The 18,198-nt window shown below is 58.1% G+C and overlaps 2 protein-coding genes across 6 annotated transcripts in view; one reads left to right on the top strand and one right to left on the bottom strand.

Moving 5' to 3' along the window:
- MYO7B (myosin VIIB) overlaps positions 1 to 16,354 on the top strand; it is a 104,416-nt gene extending 88,062 nt beyond the window's left edge. Inside the window, exons 31-48 of one of the 2 annotated variants that reach the window (XM_027554777.1) lie at positions 523 to 690; positions 5,740 to 5,857; positions 5,944 to 6,070; positions 7,383 to 7,549; positions 8,517 to 8,698; positions 9,613 to 9,743; positions 10,265 to 10,422; positions 10,623 to 10,776; positions 11,200 to 11,355; positions 11,959 to 12,064; positions 13,022 to 13,135; positions 13,322 to 13,409; positions 13,947 to 14,053; positions 14,503 to 14,688; positions 14,895 to 15,011; positions 15,194 to 15,277; positions 15,453 to 15,572; positions 15,982 to 16,354. In XM_027554777.1, the coding sequence (XP_027410578.1) occupies positions 523 to 690; positions 5,740 to 5,857; positions 5,944 to 6,070; positions 7,383 to 7,549; positions 8,517 to 8,698; positions 9,613 to 9,743; positions 10,265 to 10,422; positions 10,623 to 10,776; positions 11,200 to 11,355; positions 11,959 to 12,064; positions 13,022 to 13,135; positions 13,322 to 13,409; positions 13,947 to 14,053; positions 14,503 to 14,688; positions 14,895 to 15,011; positions 15,194 to 15,277; positions 15,453 to 15,572; positions 15,982 to 16,083 (2,385 nt within the window). In that variant the 3' untranslated portion in view covers positions 16,084 to 16,354. Of the gene's footprint in view, positions 1 to 522; positions 691 to 5,739; positions 5,858 to 5,943; positions 6,071 to 7,382; positions 7,550 to 8,516; positions 8,699 to 9,612; positions 9,744 to 10,264; positions 10,423 to 10,622; positions 10,777 to 11,199; positions 11,356 to 11,958; positions 12,065 to 13,021; positions 13,136 to 13,321; positions 13,410 to 13,946; positions 14,054 to 14,502; positions 14,689 to 14,894; positions 15,012 to 15,193; positions 15,278 to 15,452 lie in introns of both variants that reach the window. The other variant, XM_027554769.1, reaches the window with a different exon arrangement.
- A 546-nt stretch (positions 16,355 to 16,900) lies between these two features.
- LIMS2 (LIM zinc finger domain containing 2) overlaps positions 16,901 to 18,198 on the bottom strand; it is a 44,098-nt gene continuing 42,800 nt past the window's right edge. For all 4 annotated transcript variants that reach the window (XM_027554795.1, XM_027554789.1, XM_027554804.1 and 1 more), the window contains exon 10: positions 16,901 to 17,728. In XM_027554795.1, the coding sequence (XP_027410596.1) occupies positions 17,581 to 17,728 (148 nt within the window). In that variant the 3' untranslated portion in view covers positions 16,901 to 17,580. The remainder of the gene's footprint in view (positions 17,729 to 18,198) is intronic.

The raw sequence follows: 18,198 nt of genomic DNA, 5'->3' as shown, positions 1-18,198 counted from the left end.
CACATGAATCCTAGCAGAGGCTCTGCAGGAATGGCTAGGGAGATCACCTTTGCCCAGTGAGGACTGGGGGAGACAGGGTAAAGGCCTTGTCCACAAGTGAAGGACAGAGAAACCTGATGTCCTGCGGTCCACGGGGTCACAAAGAGTTGGACATGACTCAGTGACTGAACAACAGCACTCACCTCACTCAGCAGTGTTGGGGCTCCAGGCCCCAGAGCTCAATCCCACACACTCACTGGCTCACGAGGGCTGAACAAGGAACATGCAGGACACCCGCCTTGTCTTCAGGCTGGGCTGCTGGGACACTCCGGCCTGCCAACAGGAGCGCAGCCCGTGTTGGGCCCAGTCAGGGCACCCAGGGGCTCTGCCATGTTGGGGGAGGGGCAGGTCCTGCCTAGCAGAGGCGGCTGCTCACCTCAGCTGTGGGGGGTGAGCGCTCAGCAGGGGCAAGGCTTCCTGGGGGAGAGTGGGCTCGCACATGCACACCCCACATGCTCCCGTGTGTGTGCCTGGGCTGTGCAGGAGGAAGAGCTGGTGGAGCTGCTGGCCCAGCACTGCTACGTGCAGCTCGGTGCCTCGGCCGGGAGCCAGGCCATCCGGGAGCTGCTGCCCAGCTGTGTCCCCTCCAAGCTGTACAGGACCAAGACCCCAGAGAAGTGGGCCAGCCTGGTCACCACCACCTATGCCAAGGTCAGCCTCCCCAGAGCCTGTGTACTCTGGCTATGAAGCTCTTTTTGGGGGTGGTGGGCCCCTTGGTATTTAGAGGGGCTGGAGATCCCATTATGAGTCCCTACTCACTGAGGGGATAGAGACTAACCTCCCGGTCAGCATAGCCCTAAGTCTCTAGGTTTAAACAATCTTGTTCAGGTTCACCCCCCTCACAAGATGGTATCTTGGCTGGTCTGGGCAGCTCAGTCCTCCACTGGTCTCTACTACAGGCTCAATCTGGGCCTTGGCTTTTGGGTGCAAGAAGGCATCCCCAGCTGCTGACCACGCGCACACCCTCACCTTGGCCCCAGTTCCGCCCTGGGCCTTATTGGTGTCCCCTTGCTGGGCCCTGAATGCCCGATGCTGGCCTGGACGGCAGGGAGGGCTGCCCCTCCTCTACCCCTGCTTGGTCAGCCCACAGCAAGTGAAGATGGTTCCTGAAGGCTCACAGCCTCTTCCCCAAGAAGACAGCCCTCTGACTTGGTCCCCCTGCTTCTCTTCCCCTCCCCACAGGGTTGTCCCAAACCACCCCTCTGTCAGAGCCTCCTTCCTCATAGGGTGCTTTGCTCTGCAGTGTGTCCTGAGAGTGCAAAGGGATCTCTAAGGGCTGGTGGGCTCCGTGCTGCAGCTGGTGGTGCAGAAGAGCTGTGCATGGGGTGAGGGGGCGTGGAAGGGGGAGGATAAAGCCCTTTGGTTAATGCTTGTGTGTGTATTAGTCACGCAGTTTTGTCTGACTCTTTAACACCCTATGGACTGTAGCTTGCCAGACTCCTCTGTCCATGGAATTCTCCAGGCAATTATACTGAAGTGGGTAGCCCTTTTCTTCTCCAAGGGATCTTCCCAACCCAGGGATCAAAGCCGGGTCTCCCACTTTGCAGGCAGATTCTCTACCATCTGAGCCACCAGGGAAGCCTTCCCGGCTTCAATTACCCTGTGGCACTGGGAGCCAAGAACCAGCAGGACAAGCAGTGGGCAGTTCAAAGGCAATGCAGTGCTGGTTCGTCAGGGATTGACAGCCTGGCTGCAGGACATGAGTCCCAGGTGCATGGCTCAGATAGCAGGCATTGCCCGAGTTCAGAGCGGGGCAGGGAGGGTAGACCAATGCAGTCTGCATTCCGGCCACAGGAAAGGAGGTACTCAGTGTGGGTTTGCAGACAAGGGTCCTGTGCACGTCTGCAGTGGGGGAATGCAGCTTGCTTTGTCCTGCTCTTCAGGAATCACAGTGCACAGCCCTGAGGAAAGGCTCCGAGGAGTCCTGCAAGAGAGAAACCCAATTGTATTGCCTAATATTCCTCACACAAGCTTCACCACAGAAGCTTTGTTCCCCAAGGCGGTCGCTATCATTTCTTGGGGACAATCCTTGGACAGGAATTTGGGGAAGCAAACCTTGTGGATTATTTTTGTTGTTTCCCAGCCTGAGTGGATGCGTTTACAGGGGAGAGGCCATGGACTTTTTAGGGCTAGTACGAGGGCTAGCAGAGGAGACAAGAGATGCACATGAACCCGAATGAACTTGAGTAAGAAGTGGCATCATCATTTGGGGAAAGGGGAGATAGGGTGAGAATAAAGAATTAGGAAATTTATGCCACTGTTTTTTCCAAAGGGAACATAAGTTTCACTGATTTTTTTTCAGTAAACACTAAAATGTGGACATTAACAAATAAATCAGAAAACAAGACAAACACAAAGAAAAAAGGGAAACCACCAATAGTATCACAACAAAGAGCTCATCCCTCTTAACACTGTGGTACATATCCTTCTAGACTGCTGTACTCACATGTACACAATTGACATGTGCATATGATTGGAATGCAAGAAGCACACTTAAAAAATTAATTTATTTTAATTGGAGGATAATTATTTTACAATATTGTGGTGGTTTTGGCCATACATTGACATGAATCAGCCATGGGTGTACATGTGTCCCCCATCCTGAACCCCCCTCCACCTCCCTGCCCATCCCATCCCTCTGGGTCATCCCAGTGCACTGGCTTTGAGTGCCCTGTTTCATGCATTGAACCTGGACTGGTGATCTATTTCACATATAATAATATACATGATTCAATGCTATTCTCTTAAATCATCCCACCCTTGCTTTCTCCCACAGAGTCCAAAAGTCTGTTCTTTATGTCTGTGTCTCTTTTTGCTGTCTCACATATAGGGTCATCATTACCATCTTTCTAAATTCCATATATATGCATTAAAATACTGTATTGGTGTTTTTCTTTCTGACTTACTTTGCTCTGTATAATAGGTTCCAGTTTCATCCACCTCATTAGAACTGATTCAAGTATGTTCTTTTTAATAACTGAGTAATATTCCATTGTGTATATGTACCACAGCTTTCTTATCCATTCCTCTACTGATGGACATCTAGGTTGCTTCCATGTCCTGGCTATTGTAAACAGTGCTGCGATGAACACTGGGGTACACGTGTCTCTTTCAATTCTGGTTTCCTCGGTGTGTATGCCCAGCAGTAGGATTGCTGGGTCATATGACAGTTCTATTTCCAGTTTTTTGAGGAATCTCCACACTGTTCTCCATAGTGGCTATACTAGTTTGCATTCCCACCAACAGTGTTAGAGAGTGCCTTTTTCTCCGCACCCTCTCCAGCATTTGTTCGTAGACTTTCTGATAGCAGCCATTCTGACCAGCGTGAGATGGTACCTTACTGAGGTTTTGATTTGCATTTCTCTGATAATGAGTGATGTTGAGCATCTTTTCATGTGTTTGTTAGCCATCTGTATGTCTTCTTTGGAGAAATGTCTATTTAGTTCTTTGGCCCATTTTTTGACTGGGTCGTTTATTTTTCTGATGTTGAGCTTCATGAGCTGCTTGTATATTTTTGAGATTAATTATTGGTCAGTTGCTTCATTTGCTATTATTTTCTCCTATTCTGAAGCCTGTCTTTTCACCTTGCTTATAGTTTTTTCCATTGTGCAAAAGCTTTTGAGTTTAATTAAGTCCCACTTGTTTATTTTTGCTTTTATTTCCATTACTCTGGGAGGTGGGTCATAGAGGATCTTGCTGTGATTTATGTCAGAGAGTGTTCTGCCTATGTTTTTCTCTAGGAGTTTTATAGTTCCTGGTCTTAAATTTAGATCTTTAATCCATTTTGAGTTTATTTTGTGTATGGTGTTAGAAAGTGTTCTAGTTTCATTCCTTTACAGGTGGTTGACCAGTTTTCCCAGCATCACTTGTTAAAGAGATTGTCTTTTCTCTGTTGTGTATTTTTGCCTCTTTTGTCAAAGATAAGATGTCCATAGGGGCGTGGATTCATCTCTAGGCTTTCTATTTTGTTCTATTGATCTATATTTCTGTCTTTGTGCCAGTACCATACTGTCTTGATGACTGTAGCTTTGTAGTATAGTCTGAAGTCAGGCAGGTTGATTCCTCCAGTTCCATTCTTCTTTCTCAAGACTGCTTTGGCTTTTGAGGTTTTTTGTGTTTCCATACAAATTCTGAAACTATTTGTTCTAGTTCTGTGAAAAATACTGTTGGTAGCTTGATAGGGATTGCATTGAATATGTAGATCGCTTTGGGTAGTATACTCATTTTCACTATATTGATTCTTCCAACCCATGAATATAGTATAGTTCTCCATCTATTTGTGACCTCTTTGATTTCTTTCATCAGTGTTTTATAGTTTTCTATATATAGATCTTTTGTTTCTTTAGGTAAATTTATTCCTAAGTATTTTATTATTTTCATTGCAATGGTGAATGGGATTGTTTCCTTAATTTCTCTTTCTGTTTTCTCATTGTTAGGAAACACACCTTTTTTAAAAATAAAAATTGGATCATCATTAGACAGCTTTAAACCTACTTCTTCACTTCGCTTAATAGTTTGGGCCCTTATTTCTGTGTCACTAAATACCAGTCTGTTTTTAAGGGCTGAATAGTATTGTATTCATGAGCTACAATTCATTCACTGGTGAACTTTAAGGTCATGTCCCATTTTCACTGTTAAACCGATGAAGTGAATCTCGTTGTACACCTTTTATATGCTTGATGGTTATTTCATCAAGATTGATTTCTTGAAAAGGGATTTCAGAGTGTACAAATGTTGGGTTTCCCAGGTGGTGCCAGTGGTAAAGAACCAGCCTGCCAATGCAGAAGACATAAGAGACTTGGATTCAGTCCCTAGGTTTGGAAGATCCCCTGGAGAAGGGCATGGCAACCCACTCCAGTATTCTTGCCTGGAGAATTCCATAGACAGAGGAGCCTGGCAGGCTACAGTCCATAGGGTTGCAAAGAGTCAGACATGACTAAAGTGAATGAGCACGCATGAATGTTCTAAAATCCTTGATATGTGTTGCAAAGCACCAAATCTCAGGATGTGTCCGTTTACATCCCCTGATTCAGTATATGAATGTTACCCAACCACCTTTTAAAGAGGGAACAAGAGAAACAACATTTTATCCAACAAATCATAACAGGAAGGCTCAACTGGATGTTACAGCCGGCGATTTTCCAGCTGGATGTTACAGATCTGTGGAGATGGGAAGAGGAAAGGGTGAAGGTCAGATAGAGCCAAGGGTGAGGGAGGGAGGAAGGTGAGACAGGACTGGGGAGTGGGGTTGAGGTGAAGGTCCCTGAAAGATGCCTCCCAAAGTGTAGAAGAGAGGCAGAGTGGAGCACCAACACACAGACACAGACACCAATGCGGGCCTTGAGCACGGAGCAACACGCAGCCCCAGGAGGCCGGTGTTGCTGAGAGCCCGTCTGAGCCCGCAGATGGGGGCCCACAGATAGCTGCACGTGCCCCTCATTGTCTTCCAGGCTCAGGCAGCGAGCAGCAGCCTGGCCCTCCGGCCCTTGGGAGCTCTGATTCTAAAGCAGGGATCAGAACCACCAGTGATGGGCCCTCCCCAGCCCACCAGAGTCCCTCACCTGACTCTCACGGACACTGGCCTGGCTTTAGGCAGAGACTTCACAGAATGATCCAGCAAATGAGCTCCCTGGGCACCGGGTGAGGAGTTAGCTGAGGGATAAGTGATGGAGGTGACTCATCATCGCAACCTCCGTGCAGGCACCCTATACCCAGAAGCGGGCCAGGCCACTGACTGTGCAGGAGCAGGTGGTGGACACTGCCTGCCTGAAGTGGCCGCTGCTCTTCTCTCGGCTCTTTGAAGTCACCACACTCTCAGGTAATGGTGTCTGATGTGTAAGAGGGTGCCAGTGGGCCCCCACCCTGGACCAGCCCTGGCTTCATACCCCTCTCTCCTTCTGCCAGGCCCCCAACTGCCCAAGACTCAGCTGATCTTGGCTGTTAACTGGAAGGGGCTGTACTTCCTGGACCAGAAAGAGAAGGTGCTCCTAGAACTCTCTTTCATTGAGGTCATGAGTCTGATCACCAACAGGTGGGTGCTCCGAGGGAAGCCCCAAACCTGCTCCTTCCCACAACCTCAGTCCTTGGGGCTCCAGGAGAGACCAGGAGAGGGATGGGGCACACTGTTACTGGGGGCCCGACTGACTCACACTGCATCATATGTGTGGCATAATGGCTATTGGCTCAGGCCCTGCCCTCTACTGTCCTGTGGTCAGCAATGTGTCCACACACCACCGATTGCCCTCTCAAATTTCCTCTAGAGCCCAGCTCCCCTGGAAAGAGGCACATAAGCTTGCAGCCTTTGGGGCGTCCATTCACTTATAGGTTCCTTCTCTTCTCGCTGGTGGGTACTGCTCACATGGAGGTGCCAGCAGTCTGGGAGAGGGAGCAAGGGACAGGCCTGTGTGTGCAGAGCATGGAGCAGAGTGAGGACCACCTTGCATGCCAGGCGTGCCCCAGACACCCTGCCCCCGGCTCTCATCTACTGAGAAGGCCTCCACGCCCTTCTGGAAGGCCTGCCTGTGCCCTGCCAGAGCCCCTCCTTGGTTAAAACACACCCTAGTGTGGCATGACCATTAAGGTCATTCCCAGTGTGTGCAGGGCACATGCTGGTACCACTTACTGAGGCAGACTGTGCTAGGTGCTCTCTTCTATTCCAATAAGTCCCCCCATCACTCCATACTCTGCAGATGAATAAACAGGCATGCAGAGGGTAGGTGCTTAGTTGCTCAGTCGCGTTCTACGCTGCGATCCCATGGACTGTAGCCCGCCAGGCTCCTGTGTCCATAGGATTTCCCAGACAAGAATACTGGAGTGGGTGGCCATGCCCTCCTCCGGGGGATCTTCCCACCCCAGCAATCAAACCGGGGTCTCCTGCATTGCTGGTGGATTCTTTACCAGCTGAGCTACCAGGGAAGCCCACAGAGGCTGGGTAGCTCACCCAAACTCACCCAGGCTGGAGCTCCATCTCAGCACCAACTTTCTTTGCAGTGGCCCCATGGTGGCCCTGCACGCTGGCCACCACCTTGCCTGCCCAGAGCTGACTCCACAGACAGGCTTGGCACCACCACTGCCTTTGAAGCCCGTAGAACAGGACCCTAAGCTCTGGCTCATCTGCCCACGCACACAGAGAGTCCGGGCCTAGGGCAGATCCATGCTCAGCCCCAGGCCCTGTATGGCTCCAGACACACTGGAGTTTCCTCATCTGTAAGAGGGCTTCATGGTGTGATGGTTGGCACTCTGGACTCTGTAACTTGGGCAGGTCACCCCTCAGGCTGTTGAGGGGCTGACCCAGGGGGAGGGTGGGGCAGGCCTCTGGTCACATTGCCCTCTTTCCCCCTCAGGGAGGCCCGGGGTGGGCAGAGGCTGATGCTGTCCACGCTGCACGAAGAGGAGTATGAGTTCCGGTCCCCCAGCAGTGTGGCCGTCGCCGAGCTGGTGGCCATGTTTCTGGAGGGCTTGAAGGAGAGGTCCGTGTTCGCCATGGCCCTGCAGGACAGGAAGGCCACAGGTACCCAGCCAGGTGGGGAGGGGGCTGGTGAGGGGCTACTCATGTGGCTGGTTGGAGGGCGGCTTGCTTGTGCCAGGCCCTGGTGGTCATGAAGCAGGCAGAGGGCAGGGACTTGAGCAGAGAGAGGGAGAGGCCACAAAGCACTCAGGGTCACCCATGGGCAAGGCCCTCCCTCCTCCAAGATAAGGGAGTTTAGGAGGGCTCTCAGCCCCTCTAAAGTGAAGGGCACTGAGGGATGCCCTTCTTCTGGAAGCAGGGGGAGAGCCAGCCAGGTCACCAGCCCGTGCAGTGCACACCGTCCCCACAGCCACGGTTATCCAGTGTTGCAGACAAGGATTGGCGGCTCAGAGGAGGAACGCAGCTTGTCCAGGGCCGCTTAGCTTGCGGGTGGGGATGGGAGCGGGGTGAGCCCTGGTGGTCTCGTTGATGGCCACAGCTTCCCTCAGCACAGCTGGAAATCAGGCTTCAGAAAGTAGGGGAGCAGGGGAGGGCTGTGCATAGGGTCTTAATTGCGCTGGAAACATCAGCAGAAGCTTTGTCCCCATGGCCCATCCCATCCTCACAGCCGCCCTAGGAGGGAAGGGTGATATTCTCCATCTTATAGCTGAGGAAACAAGCTCAGACGGGTCACTTAGCTCCTGGGCAGGTGTGGTGACAGCCTGCCAGTCCTCTGTCCCCTTGGTCCATCTGCCTCACGGCTCCCTGGCCACTTCCTGGTCAGGCCTCTGAGCAGGTCTCCCCAGCTTCTGCCTGCCCAGCTGTGCCTGTCCAGGCCCCCCGAGTGCCTGAGCTCAGGGAATCCCACCCCCAGTCACTCTCGGGGTGGCCTTGGGCCCCCTGCTCTGTGTCCCTGTTTCCTCACCTGTCAGAGGGGACCACCCACAGGATGCCAGCAGGGCCTCTGGCCTCCACTGAACCCTGGGGAAACTGTCTTCTCTGTCTCTTGTGTGTGTCCATGTGACTGTAGAGGATTCCACCCTCCTGCCCTTCAAGAAGGGGGACTTGCTGATCCTGACAAAGAAGCAGGGGCTGCTGGCCTCTGAGAACTGGACCCTGGCCCAGAATGACCGGACCGAGAAGACGGGACTGGTGCCTACCTCCTGCCTCTACACCATCCCGACAGTCACCAAGCCCTCAGCACAGCTGCTGGTAACTCACGTGCTCGCCTGCCCTCAGCCTGGCACCCCTGGGCACCTGTGGAAGAGGCTGAGAGGCCAGGCCTGGGGTCCTAGCTCAGGTGCCTGGGCCTACCCCCCAGAAAGCCTGGGTGTCATGTCAGCCCTGCCAGCCCTGCCGCCCCTCTGGGAGAGGCAGGAAGTGCTTGTGCAGTGAGTGGCTGGGGCGTCACCTGGCACTCAGCAGGTGCTCAATCAGTGCGCATCCCTCCCACCAGGGAGCATCCTGGGGGTAAACCCATCTTGCCTCAATGTCGTTTAAAAACCCTGACCCAAGGGGGCTCAAGTCTCCCTACCCCTGACAACCACTCCACCCTAACCCCCAAGACCAGCGCCCCCAGCCCCCGCCCAGGGAGACAGGACAGATAGGCCTCCCAAATGCATGTATGAGTGCCAACTGCATGCCCTGTACCACAATACAGTATCAAACACCGTAGAATCTCCACCTTCAAGGAGACTTGGATGAATGACGACTTGATGGCAAGTGTGCAAAGTGCCACCAAGAAGCAGCACTTGTTACAGGAGCAGATTCTAGGAGGGGGCTCACCTTGTCCAGGAGGACTTCCCTGAGGGACAGACACTTCAGTGACAAGGCCCGAAGGAGGTGGGGGGCCAGGCCAGCAGGGCCAGGGTGAGGGATACCCCTGAAGAGAAGTGCCCCAGGAGAGGGGAGCCTGGTGGGCCTGAGCGCCCCCTGAAGAAAAGGAAACAGGTTCAGAAACATCGCGTCACTGGTCCTGGGTTCTAGAGCAGGTGACACAGGACGGGTAGGTCCAGGCCTGTCCAGCCCTGTGGCCCGGCCCCTCCCAAGTCTCTGAGGACACCTGGCCAGGAGGAGCCCATGGGTGGGGCCTTCTGGACACCATACCTGTGCACCCCCACCCCCAGAGCTTGCTGGCCATGTCACCGGAGAAGCGGAAGCTGGCGGCCCAGGAGGGGAGGCCCACAGAGGCTCCCCCCGAGGAGCAGCCCGAGGAGAACCTGCACACCCTGGAGGAATTCTCCTATGAATTTTTTAGGTGCCCACCCTGCTCCATCCCAGGCCCCACCCCAACCAGCCCTTCTGTGCTCCCTGGGGACTCAGGTCCATGAAAGCAGAAGCAGTGCCCACGTGGGCTCCCTGGGCAGGGAGGGGGCCCTCTGACCCTGACATGACCCACCTGTCTCTTAGCGGAGTGCTGTGGGTGCAGAGGGCATCCCCGTGGGGGCCCACCCTGGAACCCTGGGCTCTCTCTGCACTGTGTGTGCACGGCCCATGGTGGGTTGGAGCAAGGAGCAGCACACACCCTGACCTGGCCCCCACCCCACAGGGTCCCAGAGAAGGAGACTGTCAGCAGCACACACCCTGACCTGGCCCCACCCCACAGGGTCCCCGAGAAGGAGACTGTCAGCAGCACACACCCTGACCTGGCCCCACCCCACAGGGTCCCAGAGAAGGAGACTGTCAGCAGCACACACCCTGACCTGGCCCCACCCCACAGGGTCCCCGAGAAGGAGACTGTCAGCAGCACACACCCTGACCTGGCCCCCACCCCCACAGGGTCCCAGAGAAGGAGACCGTCAGCAGAGCCGTGCTGCCCCTCGCCCGAACCCGCGGGCAGCTGTGGGCCCACTCGGCCGAGCCCCTGCGACAGCCACTGCTCCGGCGTGTCCACGCCAACGCTGAGCTGCGGGATGCTGCCTGTCAGATCTTCATCGATATCCTTTCCCGGCCGGCCTGCCCCAACCCCACGCCAAGCCTGTGGGCACGGGCCCCACGGCCAGCCCACCCGAGGGCCAGGCCTCTCAGGGCAGGGGGCTGCTCCGGAGGCAGTGAAGTGCCCCGGCAGGGGCGCGGGATCAGCTCCGGGCCAGACTCAGGATCAGTGGTGAGAGGCGCTGCTCCTTGACGGCTGCACCCATCCTCAGGTACATGGGTGACTACCCCTCTCGGCAGGCCTGGACCTCCCTGGAGCTCACCGACCAGATCTTCTCATCAGCCCTCCAGGAGGCCGTCCTGCAGGATGAGGTTTATTGCCAGATCCTGAAGCAGCTGACGCACAACACCAAGAGGTCTGTGGGCAGCAAGGAGGGATGGAAGGCAGTGGGCACAGGGTTGCTGTGCCCAGGGCCCCCTTGGTCCTTCCCCCAGCCCCCACCTCGTAAAGGCAGCCTTCGTTGTAACATTGTGGCGGGGGGGGTGTTGGGACTTCTTGCCCTGAGCCATGCCTCTCCGACCCTGTCTCCTTTGTCCCCTGGCCTCTCTAAACCTCAGTGCTCTCCTTCACAAAATGGGCATGATAGCACTCCCTCCCTTCCTGTGAGCAGGAAGGCTTTGGTGACATTGGCAGCAGGGCAGTGGCCTCCTTGCCCAGGGCCTCAGGCAGGCCTCTGCTCACATGATAATCCTACAAAGAGCCCCATCTCCCTGCAGTGCTGGCGGGCCGGGCCTCCAGGAGGGGCCCCTCCTGGGCTGACCTGTGCTGCCGCCCACAGGTACAGCGAGGAGCGGGGCTGGCAGCTGCTATGGCTCTGCACCGGCCTCTTCCCACCCGGCAAGGCGCTGCTGCCGCACGCCCAGAAGTTCATAGACACGCGGAGAAGGAAGGTGCTGGCCCCTGACTGCAGCCGCCGCATCCAGAGGGTCCTGAGGTGAGCCTACCAACTCCTAGGTGCCCCTGGAACGTTGGTCTGGGAGTGCCGGGCGAGGCGGGGAGCCTCCAGTCTCCCAGGATCATGTTCCAGTGGGGACACCTGCCAGAGGAGCCAGACTCAGCTTCCTGTCTGAAGTGGTGTCAGTCCGGGGAGATAGGACCCGGTCCTAGCCACCAGGGAGGAAGACACAAGAGAGGCCCAGGAGGGCTGTGGGGAGGCTGGAGGGGTTGGCAGAGTTCCTGGCCACGAGTGGCCACCTGGGTCATGAAGAGGCCCATACCCGATGCCCAGCTATGTGAAGATGGGAACACGACCCGCCCTGCCCACTGGTGGCCTGCCCAGCCTGGTCCTCTCCCCACGTGTCCTCAAACCTCGGGGCTCCTGGGAGATGAGGCCAGGCTGGCCTCTGCCGCCTCCTATGGGCCATGTGCCCAGCGCCTCCACAGGGCAGCTCCCCGCCCTGACCTGGGCACCACTGTGCATGTCTCTGGGGTTAGCTTCTGCTGTGTGCATGGCACATAGCTGAGCTCAGAGGCTGGTGCTGGGGCCCGGCCTGGGTGGGGGTGGTGGGTGGCCTATGCAGCACGCACTTGGCTCCAGGACAGGGCCCCGGAAGCAGCCGCCGCACCAGGTGGAGGTGGAGGCCGCTGAGCAGAACGTCTCCCGCATCTGCCACAAGGTCTACTTGCCCAACGACACAAGTGAGGTGAGCCTCCCCGCCCCGCCCCCCACACCACCAGGGGCTCACAGCCAGAGCAAGGCACCTCCCCACTGGGGTCACTCTAGGAGGGCTGGGAGACGCCTACAGACACAGCTGTGTGAGTTCGAATGGACTGTCTCCCCTTGTGCGCTCCTAGCCCCTCTCCTGTGAAAATACTGCTCTGCTTTGCTGGCCCCCACCAGCATGAACTGAGTGCTGGGTGCCCTCAGGAGCTCCGCGCCATGCAGGGGACTACTGGCCCTGGGCAGGTTGTAGTATGGCGGGGAGTTGGGATGTCCCAAAGGCGTGGGGGGCCTTCCAGGCCAGGCACAGGAGTGAGGAGGCCAGGAGGCTGGGCAACGAGGCTGAGTTCCAGGGCCTAGAGGCCCCTTGGGGCTTCCACCCAGCCCTGGGGCCACAGTGAGCAGGGAGCCCATGAGGTGCCTATGGATGGAGCCCAGTTGGCTGTTGGGGACAGCGGAAGAGCCAGGTGCGAGTTGGGAGTGTGTGCGTGCGTGCTAAGTCACTCAGTTGTGTCTGACCCTGTGCGACCCCATGGACTGTAGCCCATCAGGCTCCTCTGTCCAAAGGATTCTCCAGGCAAGAGTGCTGGAGTGGGTTGCCATCCATTCCTCCAGTGGGAGACCTTGGCTAAATGGCAGCAGTGGAGGGAGGGGAAGTGGGGGTGATGACCTCACGGCCCTCCCCAAGTGGACTGTGGCCTAGAGATGGCAGAGCCCATGATGGGAAGTTCCCAGTCTGGCTGCAGGCTCTCAGAGCAAGTTGAAACAGCCAGGCCTCTTGGGTACCCCGAGACAGTGAGCCCTGTGACAGAATAGTGCACACATCTGGCCAGGTTTCTAGAGGGGTAGTCTCACCCTTCTCAGGACAGGGCACGCCCAGCCTTAGCCAGCAGGGTTCAGAGGGTTATCCAGAGCTGAGCCGGGCTGCCTCTCTGCCCAGATGCTGGAGGTGGGTGCCAACACGCGGGTGCGGGACGCCTGTGACAGCATCGCCGCCCGGCTGCAGCTTGCCTCCTGGGAGGGCTGCAGCCTTTTCATCAAGATCGCAGACAAGGTGTGTGGCCCGCAGGCCAGGGGGCGGGAAGGAAGGCGGTTAAGGCGGGTGGGGGTCTCCCACCAGCACTGGGCCAGCCCCGCCGAGGTTCACAGGCACACAGGCGAGAGGGGTCACAGAGCCCCAGGGTGACACCTGGCCTCCTGCACACCTGCCTGCCTGTACCCTCCTCTCCACCTGCCCCAGGTCATCAGCCAGAAGGAGGGAGACTTCTTCTTTGACTCCTTGCGGCATGTGTCCGACTGGGTAAAGAAGAACAAGCCCCAGAAGGAAGGTGAGCAGAAGGCTCTGAGAGCCAGGCTGGGGCCACAAAGGAGGGTGTTGCTGGGATATGAGGTGAAGCAGAGCTTGTCTGCCTCCTGGACCAGGGTCAGACAGCTCCCCGGGACCCTCCCGCATGGCCTATGCCCATTTATTCATTCATTCTCCTCAGGTCCCCTGGCTCATGGGTGTGGCCAGGCCTGGGGCCAGGCAGTGAGGCCCTGCCCTGAGAACTCTACCAGCTCGGGCAGGGGCTGGGCTTGGGGCAGGCCTGGAACACATGGCCGGACTTTGGGGTGATGAAGGGTGCACAGGGGCAGAAGGGAGTCTGACCCCGCAGGGAGATCCAGGAGCGCCCACTCATCCTGAAGGCTGAGGAAGGGCTGGGGGCCAGGGAGAGAGGTATGGGGGCTTTCCAAAGGGGAGGTCATGGTAGCAGACACAGCAGCGACATGGGAGGGCCAAGTGGCAGGGTGCAGGAGTGGGGGGTAAAGCCTCAGAGCCTGGCTGGCCAGGGACAGGCTCTGTGCTCACTGCTGCCCCTGCCCAGGGGCCCCTGTGACAATCCCCTATCAGGTATATTTCATGCGGAAACTGTGGCTCAACGTGGCCCCTGGGAAAGATGTGAAGGCAGACACCATCCTTCATTACCACCAGGTACCGGGCTGCCCCTCCTGGGGGTGTTGGGGCCACTCTTCTCAGTCACACCTGCCCTCAGAGTGGGGCATGGCCTCTTTGCCCAGGGCCACCCACCTCCTGCCCAGGGCCTCGTGGTCGGTCAGGGTTCTGGAGCCAGGAGCAGATGGAGAGCACTGCCTGGGGCAGCGGCACCTGCAGACAGTGGCTGTACCCTCACCTGCAACATGCCTACCGGCGAGGGGAGGACCCAGAGGGTCCCGAGCCTGCCAAGTGCTAGGCCTTGCCCCGAAGGGGTAGAGCAGGCCCGGCTCTCCAGCGAGGCGCTCAGCCATCTTCCCTCTGCTGGAAACCTAACCCTGAGGACCTTATCTCTCTGCAGGCTCCGTTTCCTACATTCTACTGGGCTACCACCTGAGCGCAAAGCTGGGGGTGGCAGGAGCCTAAAATCCAGCTTTTCCTTCACCCAGGAGCTGCCCAAGTACCTGCGTGGGTTCCACAAGTGTTCCAGGGAGGATGCCATCCACCTGGCCGGCCTAATCTACAAGGCCAGGTTTGGTGATGACCGGCCCCAGCTAGCCAGCATCCCCAAGATCCTGCGGGAACTCGTGCCTGAGAACCTCACGCGCCTAATGTCCCCAGAGGAATGGAAGAAGGTCCTTGTTGGGGGCTGGGGAGGGGGCCCTTGGCTGCTGCCCCTGTAGGGGTCCTGCCCACGTGTGGCTGTGGGAGGGTGGACTGGGTCTGCCACCCCCGGCCTCGGGCAGCGGCTTTTGCTCTGGCTGGGGCCGCAGAGCCTCGGGTGGTGGGCCAGCCAAGCTGTGGTCTCCACTGAGACCTCACTGGTCCTGGATTCCCCTAGAACATCCTCCTGGCCTGCAACAAGCACAAGGACAAGACGGTGGAGGAGGCCAAGGTGGCCTTCCTGAAGTGGATCTGCCGGTGGCCCACCTTTGGGTCTGCCTTCTTTGAGGTGAAGGTAGGTGGCACCCCAGACCCGCTGTCCTGGCCAAGCAGGCCCCACACAGCTCTGGCCCCGGCAGCCTGAGCTTCTCCTGCAGACAGGCCACAGGGAGGGCCACAGCCAGGTCTGGGAGGGCACGTATGCGTGGCTGCGTCTCAGGGAGGGGCTGTGATCCCCGTGACACCCTCCCTCCACAGCAAACCTCGGAGCCCTCCCACCCGGACATCATCCTCATTGCCATCAACCGGCACGGGGTCCTGCTCATCCACCCCAAGACCAAGGTAGCAGAGGGCCCTGGCAGGACCGGGGGGGCCCCCGTGCAGGGGGGCTGGGTGCCCGTCCTCCTACACGTCGGCCCTGGGCTCTAGAGGATCCGGGGCAGCAATGCAGCCCCGGGGCCCCTCAGACCTCCTGGGCTTGGGCTGGCTCTGACCCACCCGCCTGCTGTGGCCACAGGACCTGCTCACCACCTACCCCTTCACCAAGATCGCCAGCTGGAGCAGCGGCAGCACCTACTTCCACATGGTGCTGGCGGGGCTGGGCCGGGGCAGCCGCCTGCTGTGTGAGACCTCTCTGGTGAGCTCCAGGCCTGGGGGGCCTTCCAAGTGCCCCAGGTCCCTTTTCCTAGCCCAGACACAAAGCGCCCAGAGGCTCTGGACACTAGGTTTCCCTCAGCCTGACCCCTGATGCCACCGGGTGAATTGCTCATGGGAGGGCCCGGCTCCCACGCCTGGCAGGGACAGGCCAGGCTGGGCTGGTGGAGGACTCGACGGAGGTGCAGTGCGAGGAGGGCTGGGCATGTCACTCGGGGGCATCAAGGCCTGGCAGGGGCCTTTGTGGTCCCAGGAGGGATGAGTACTCAGGGCCCAGACACAGTCCTGCTTCTCTCTTTACCACGTCTGCCTGGGGTGTCACTGAGGCAGCTGGGCCCCCTAAGCCCTGGTCCACGCCCTGCCTAACTATAACCCACCTTTCCTTAACGCAGGGCTACAAGATGGATGACCTGCTGACCTCATATGTGCAGCAGCTGATAAGCGCCGTGAACCGGCAGCGGGCCCCCCGCGGCTCAGTCCCAAGCCACCCGTAGCAGCAGGGTCCTCTGGCCCACTCAGCCGCCCTCCCCAGTCAGGGGTCATTGTGGGGCTTACCCAGGGCCCTCCTCTGGGCCTGAGGCCTGCCCTCTCCCCAGAACACCCCCTCCCACCCTTTGGCACCCCAGTGGGTCCCTCCCCTGGGTGCTGACTATGAGGGGCAAAGGCAGGAGCCCAGGGCAGCACTGGGAGTGGTAGGCCTCCCAGCTGATGGGTGGATGATGGAGAGGACCCCCGTAGAAGTGTTCAATAAACGTTCATGGAGCACTGGGGTGTGTGTGTCGATGAGAGAAGAGGGTTGCGGGTTAGATGGGCAGGAGATCCAGGAGGTGCTGGCCAGGAAAAGTTCCTTCTGCAAAAAGCAAAAAGCACTATGATCCCCCCAGGGACAAGGGAGGACAGCTTCATCCTCAGAGAATGACTTCCTTCATGTCTCACCCTTCTTTCCACTTCCTTCCCTTCCTGCTTCTCAGACTCCCTATGGGCCTTTGGCACACCTCTCCCCCGTCCCCAGCAGGACTCTGAGCACGGGAGGCTGCCGGGGGGTCTGCTGGAGGAGCTGTGGGCCCCTCTGCCCACACACAGGGCAGACCTGCATGCAGGGCTGTGGAGCCTGGGCTCGCCCTGGACCGCCCCAGCCGGCCTGTCCCCCAACTCCACCCACGGGGCCAGCCCTCAAGGACTGAGGGTCTCTGCTGAGCTTGTCTCCAGGCCCTGTTGCAGCCTGGCCCTGGGATGCCCGTCCAGTCTGGTCTTTGTCTTTCTCTCACTGAGGTAGCACGTCCACCCTGATGCCACAAACCACACAGGCCCTGCGGTGGTGTAAAGAAGCCTTCATTCATTGTGCGAGTGTAACATCCTTCCTGGAGGGCAGGAACAAACCACCCACTGGGGCCCACTGCCTCCTGGCTCCAGACTGCACCCAGGGAGTCAGCATGTGCCCCAGAGGCGGGGTGCGCCAGGCCCCTCCAGCTGCTGTGTGGGGTGAAGTGCAGGATGTGCCGGCCTGGTCTGGGTCCTGGGATCCTCCTTGACTGAGTGAGCACGTGGTGGGGATAGGACAGTTTACCGGAGGGCCCTCACCCACGTGGCCTAGGGCCCAGGGCGGCTGCCCGGTTGGGGGCTCCATCTGTGCCACGAGGGGCGGAGGCTGGCCACGCTGCCAGGAGGCCTCCTGCAGGGATGGGACAGGACAGGCCAGGGCAGGGTAGGCTGAGTCAGGTGGCACCGGCCCCTATCTGTTCCTGGCCCTGGAGGACCTTGGGCCGAAACTGTGGATGTGGGCCTGTCACAGGTTCACTACACCCAGGCCCCTGCCCCATGGCCTCCTGGGAGGAGGGAGAGAAGGGATGCTCGAAGGTGGCGGGGAGGAGGAGGGATGCTGAGCACAGAGACAGGAGCGAGATGCCGCAGGTTCAGGGAGCCCAAGTGCAGAGTGAAGCCTCAGGCAGCAGAGGAGCACCCAGCAGGAAGCAGCCAGGTGGGCGGGCCTCTCAGGCAGGGTGGAGGCCCGAGGACTTGGGCTGAGCCCTGCGGGCTGCCAGCTCCGATAGCTTCTTGAGCCGCTTCTTCAGCTCCAGCGGGAACTTCTCGTAGCACCTCTTACACACGGGCTTCATGTCGAACTCCACAAACTTGTTCCTGGGGAGGACGGGCAGTGGTCAGGAGGGGTGGGGTCTCCTCTGGGCCCGGAGCAGGCCGCCTCCCACACAGCAGCCTGTCCCCCGCCCTGGGCGTGACTTTGTGGCCAGAGGTCACGGTAGACCTCTGGAGGTAGGAGATGGGCCTCCAGGCCTCCCTTTCTGCCCAGAGACTTTTCTTGAATGCTGACACTCCAGAACCTTCCCTGCTGTCCAGGGAAACCAGGCTCCAGCTCCAGCTGTCCTGCCCCTTTCATTCTCCGAGGAGGTCTGCTTCCTTTGGCTCTGAGCGTGCTGCTCCGGGCTCTTCCTTCCCCAAAGTTCAGTGTGACTCTTCTTCCCACTGGGCCCTGAGGGTCCCTGGACCTCCCTGCTCGGGGTGGGGGCTGCCCCTGTGCCCACTGCATCCCCAGGGGCCGATGTCAGTGGGCGTTCAGGGTAAGGCCCAATGAAGGGGAGAAACCACGGAAA

Source organism: Bos indicus x Bos taurus, chromosome 2 (genome assembly GCF_003369695.1).
Source record: "Bos indicus x Bos taurus breed Angus x Brahman F1 hybrid chromosome 2, Bos_hybrid_MaternalHap_v2.0, whole genome shotgun sequence".
Lineage (NCBI taxonomy): Eukaryota > Metazoa > Chordata > Mammalia > Artiodactyla > Bovidae > Bos > Bos indicus x Bos taurus.
This window is presented reverse-complemented; position numbering and strand designations above follow the sequence as displayed.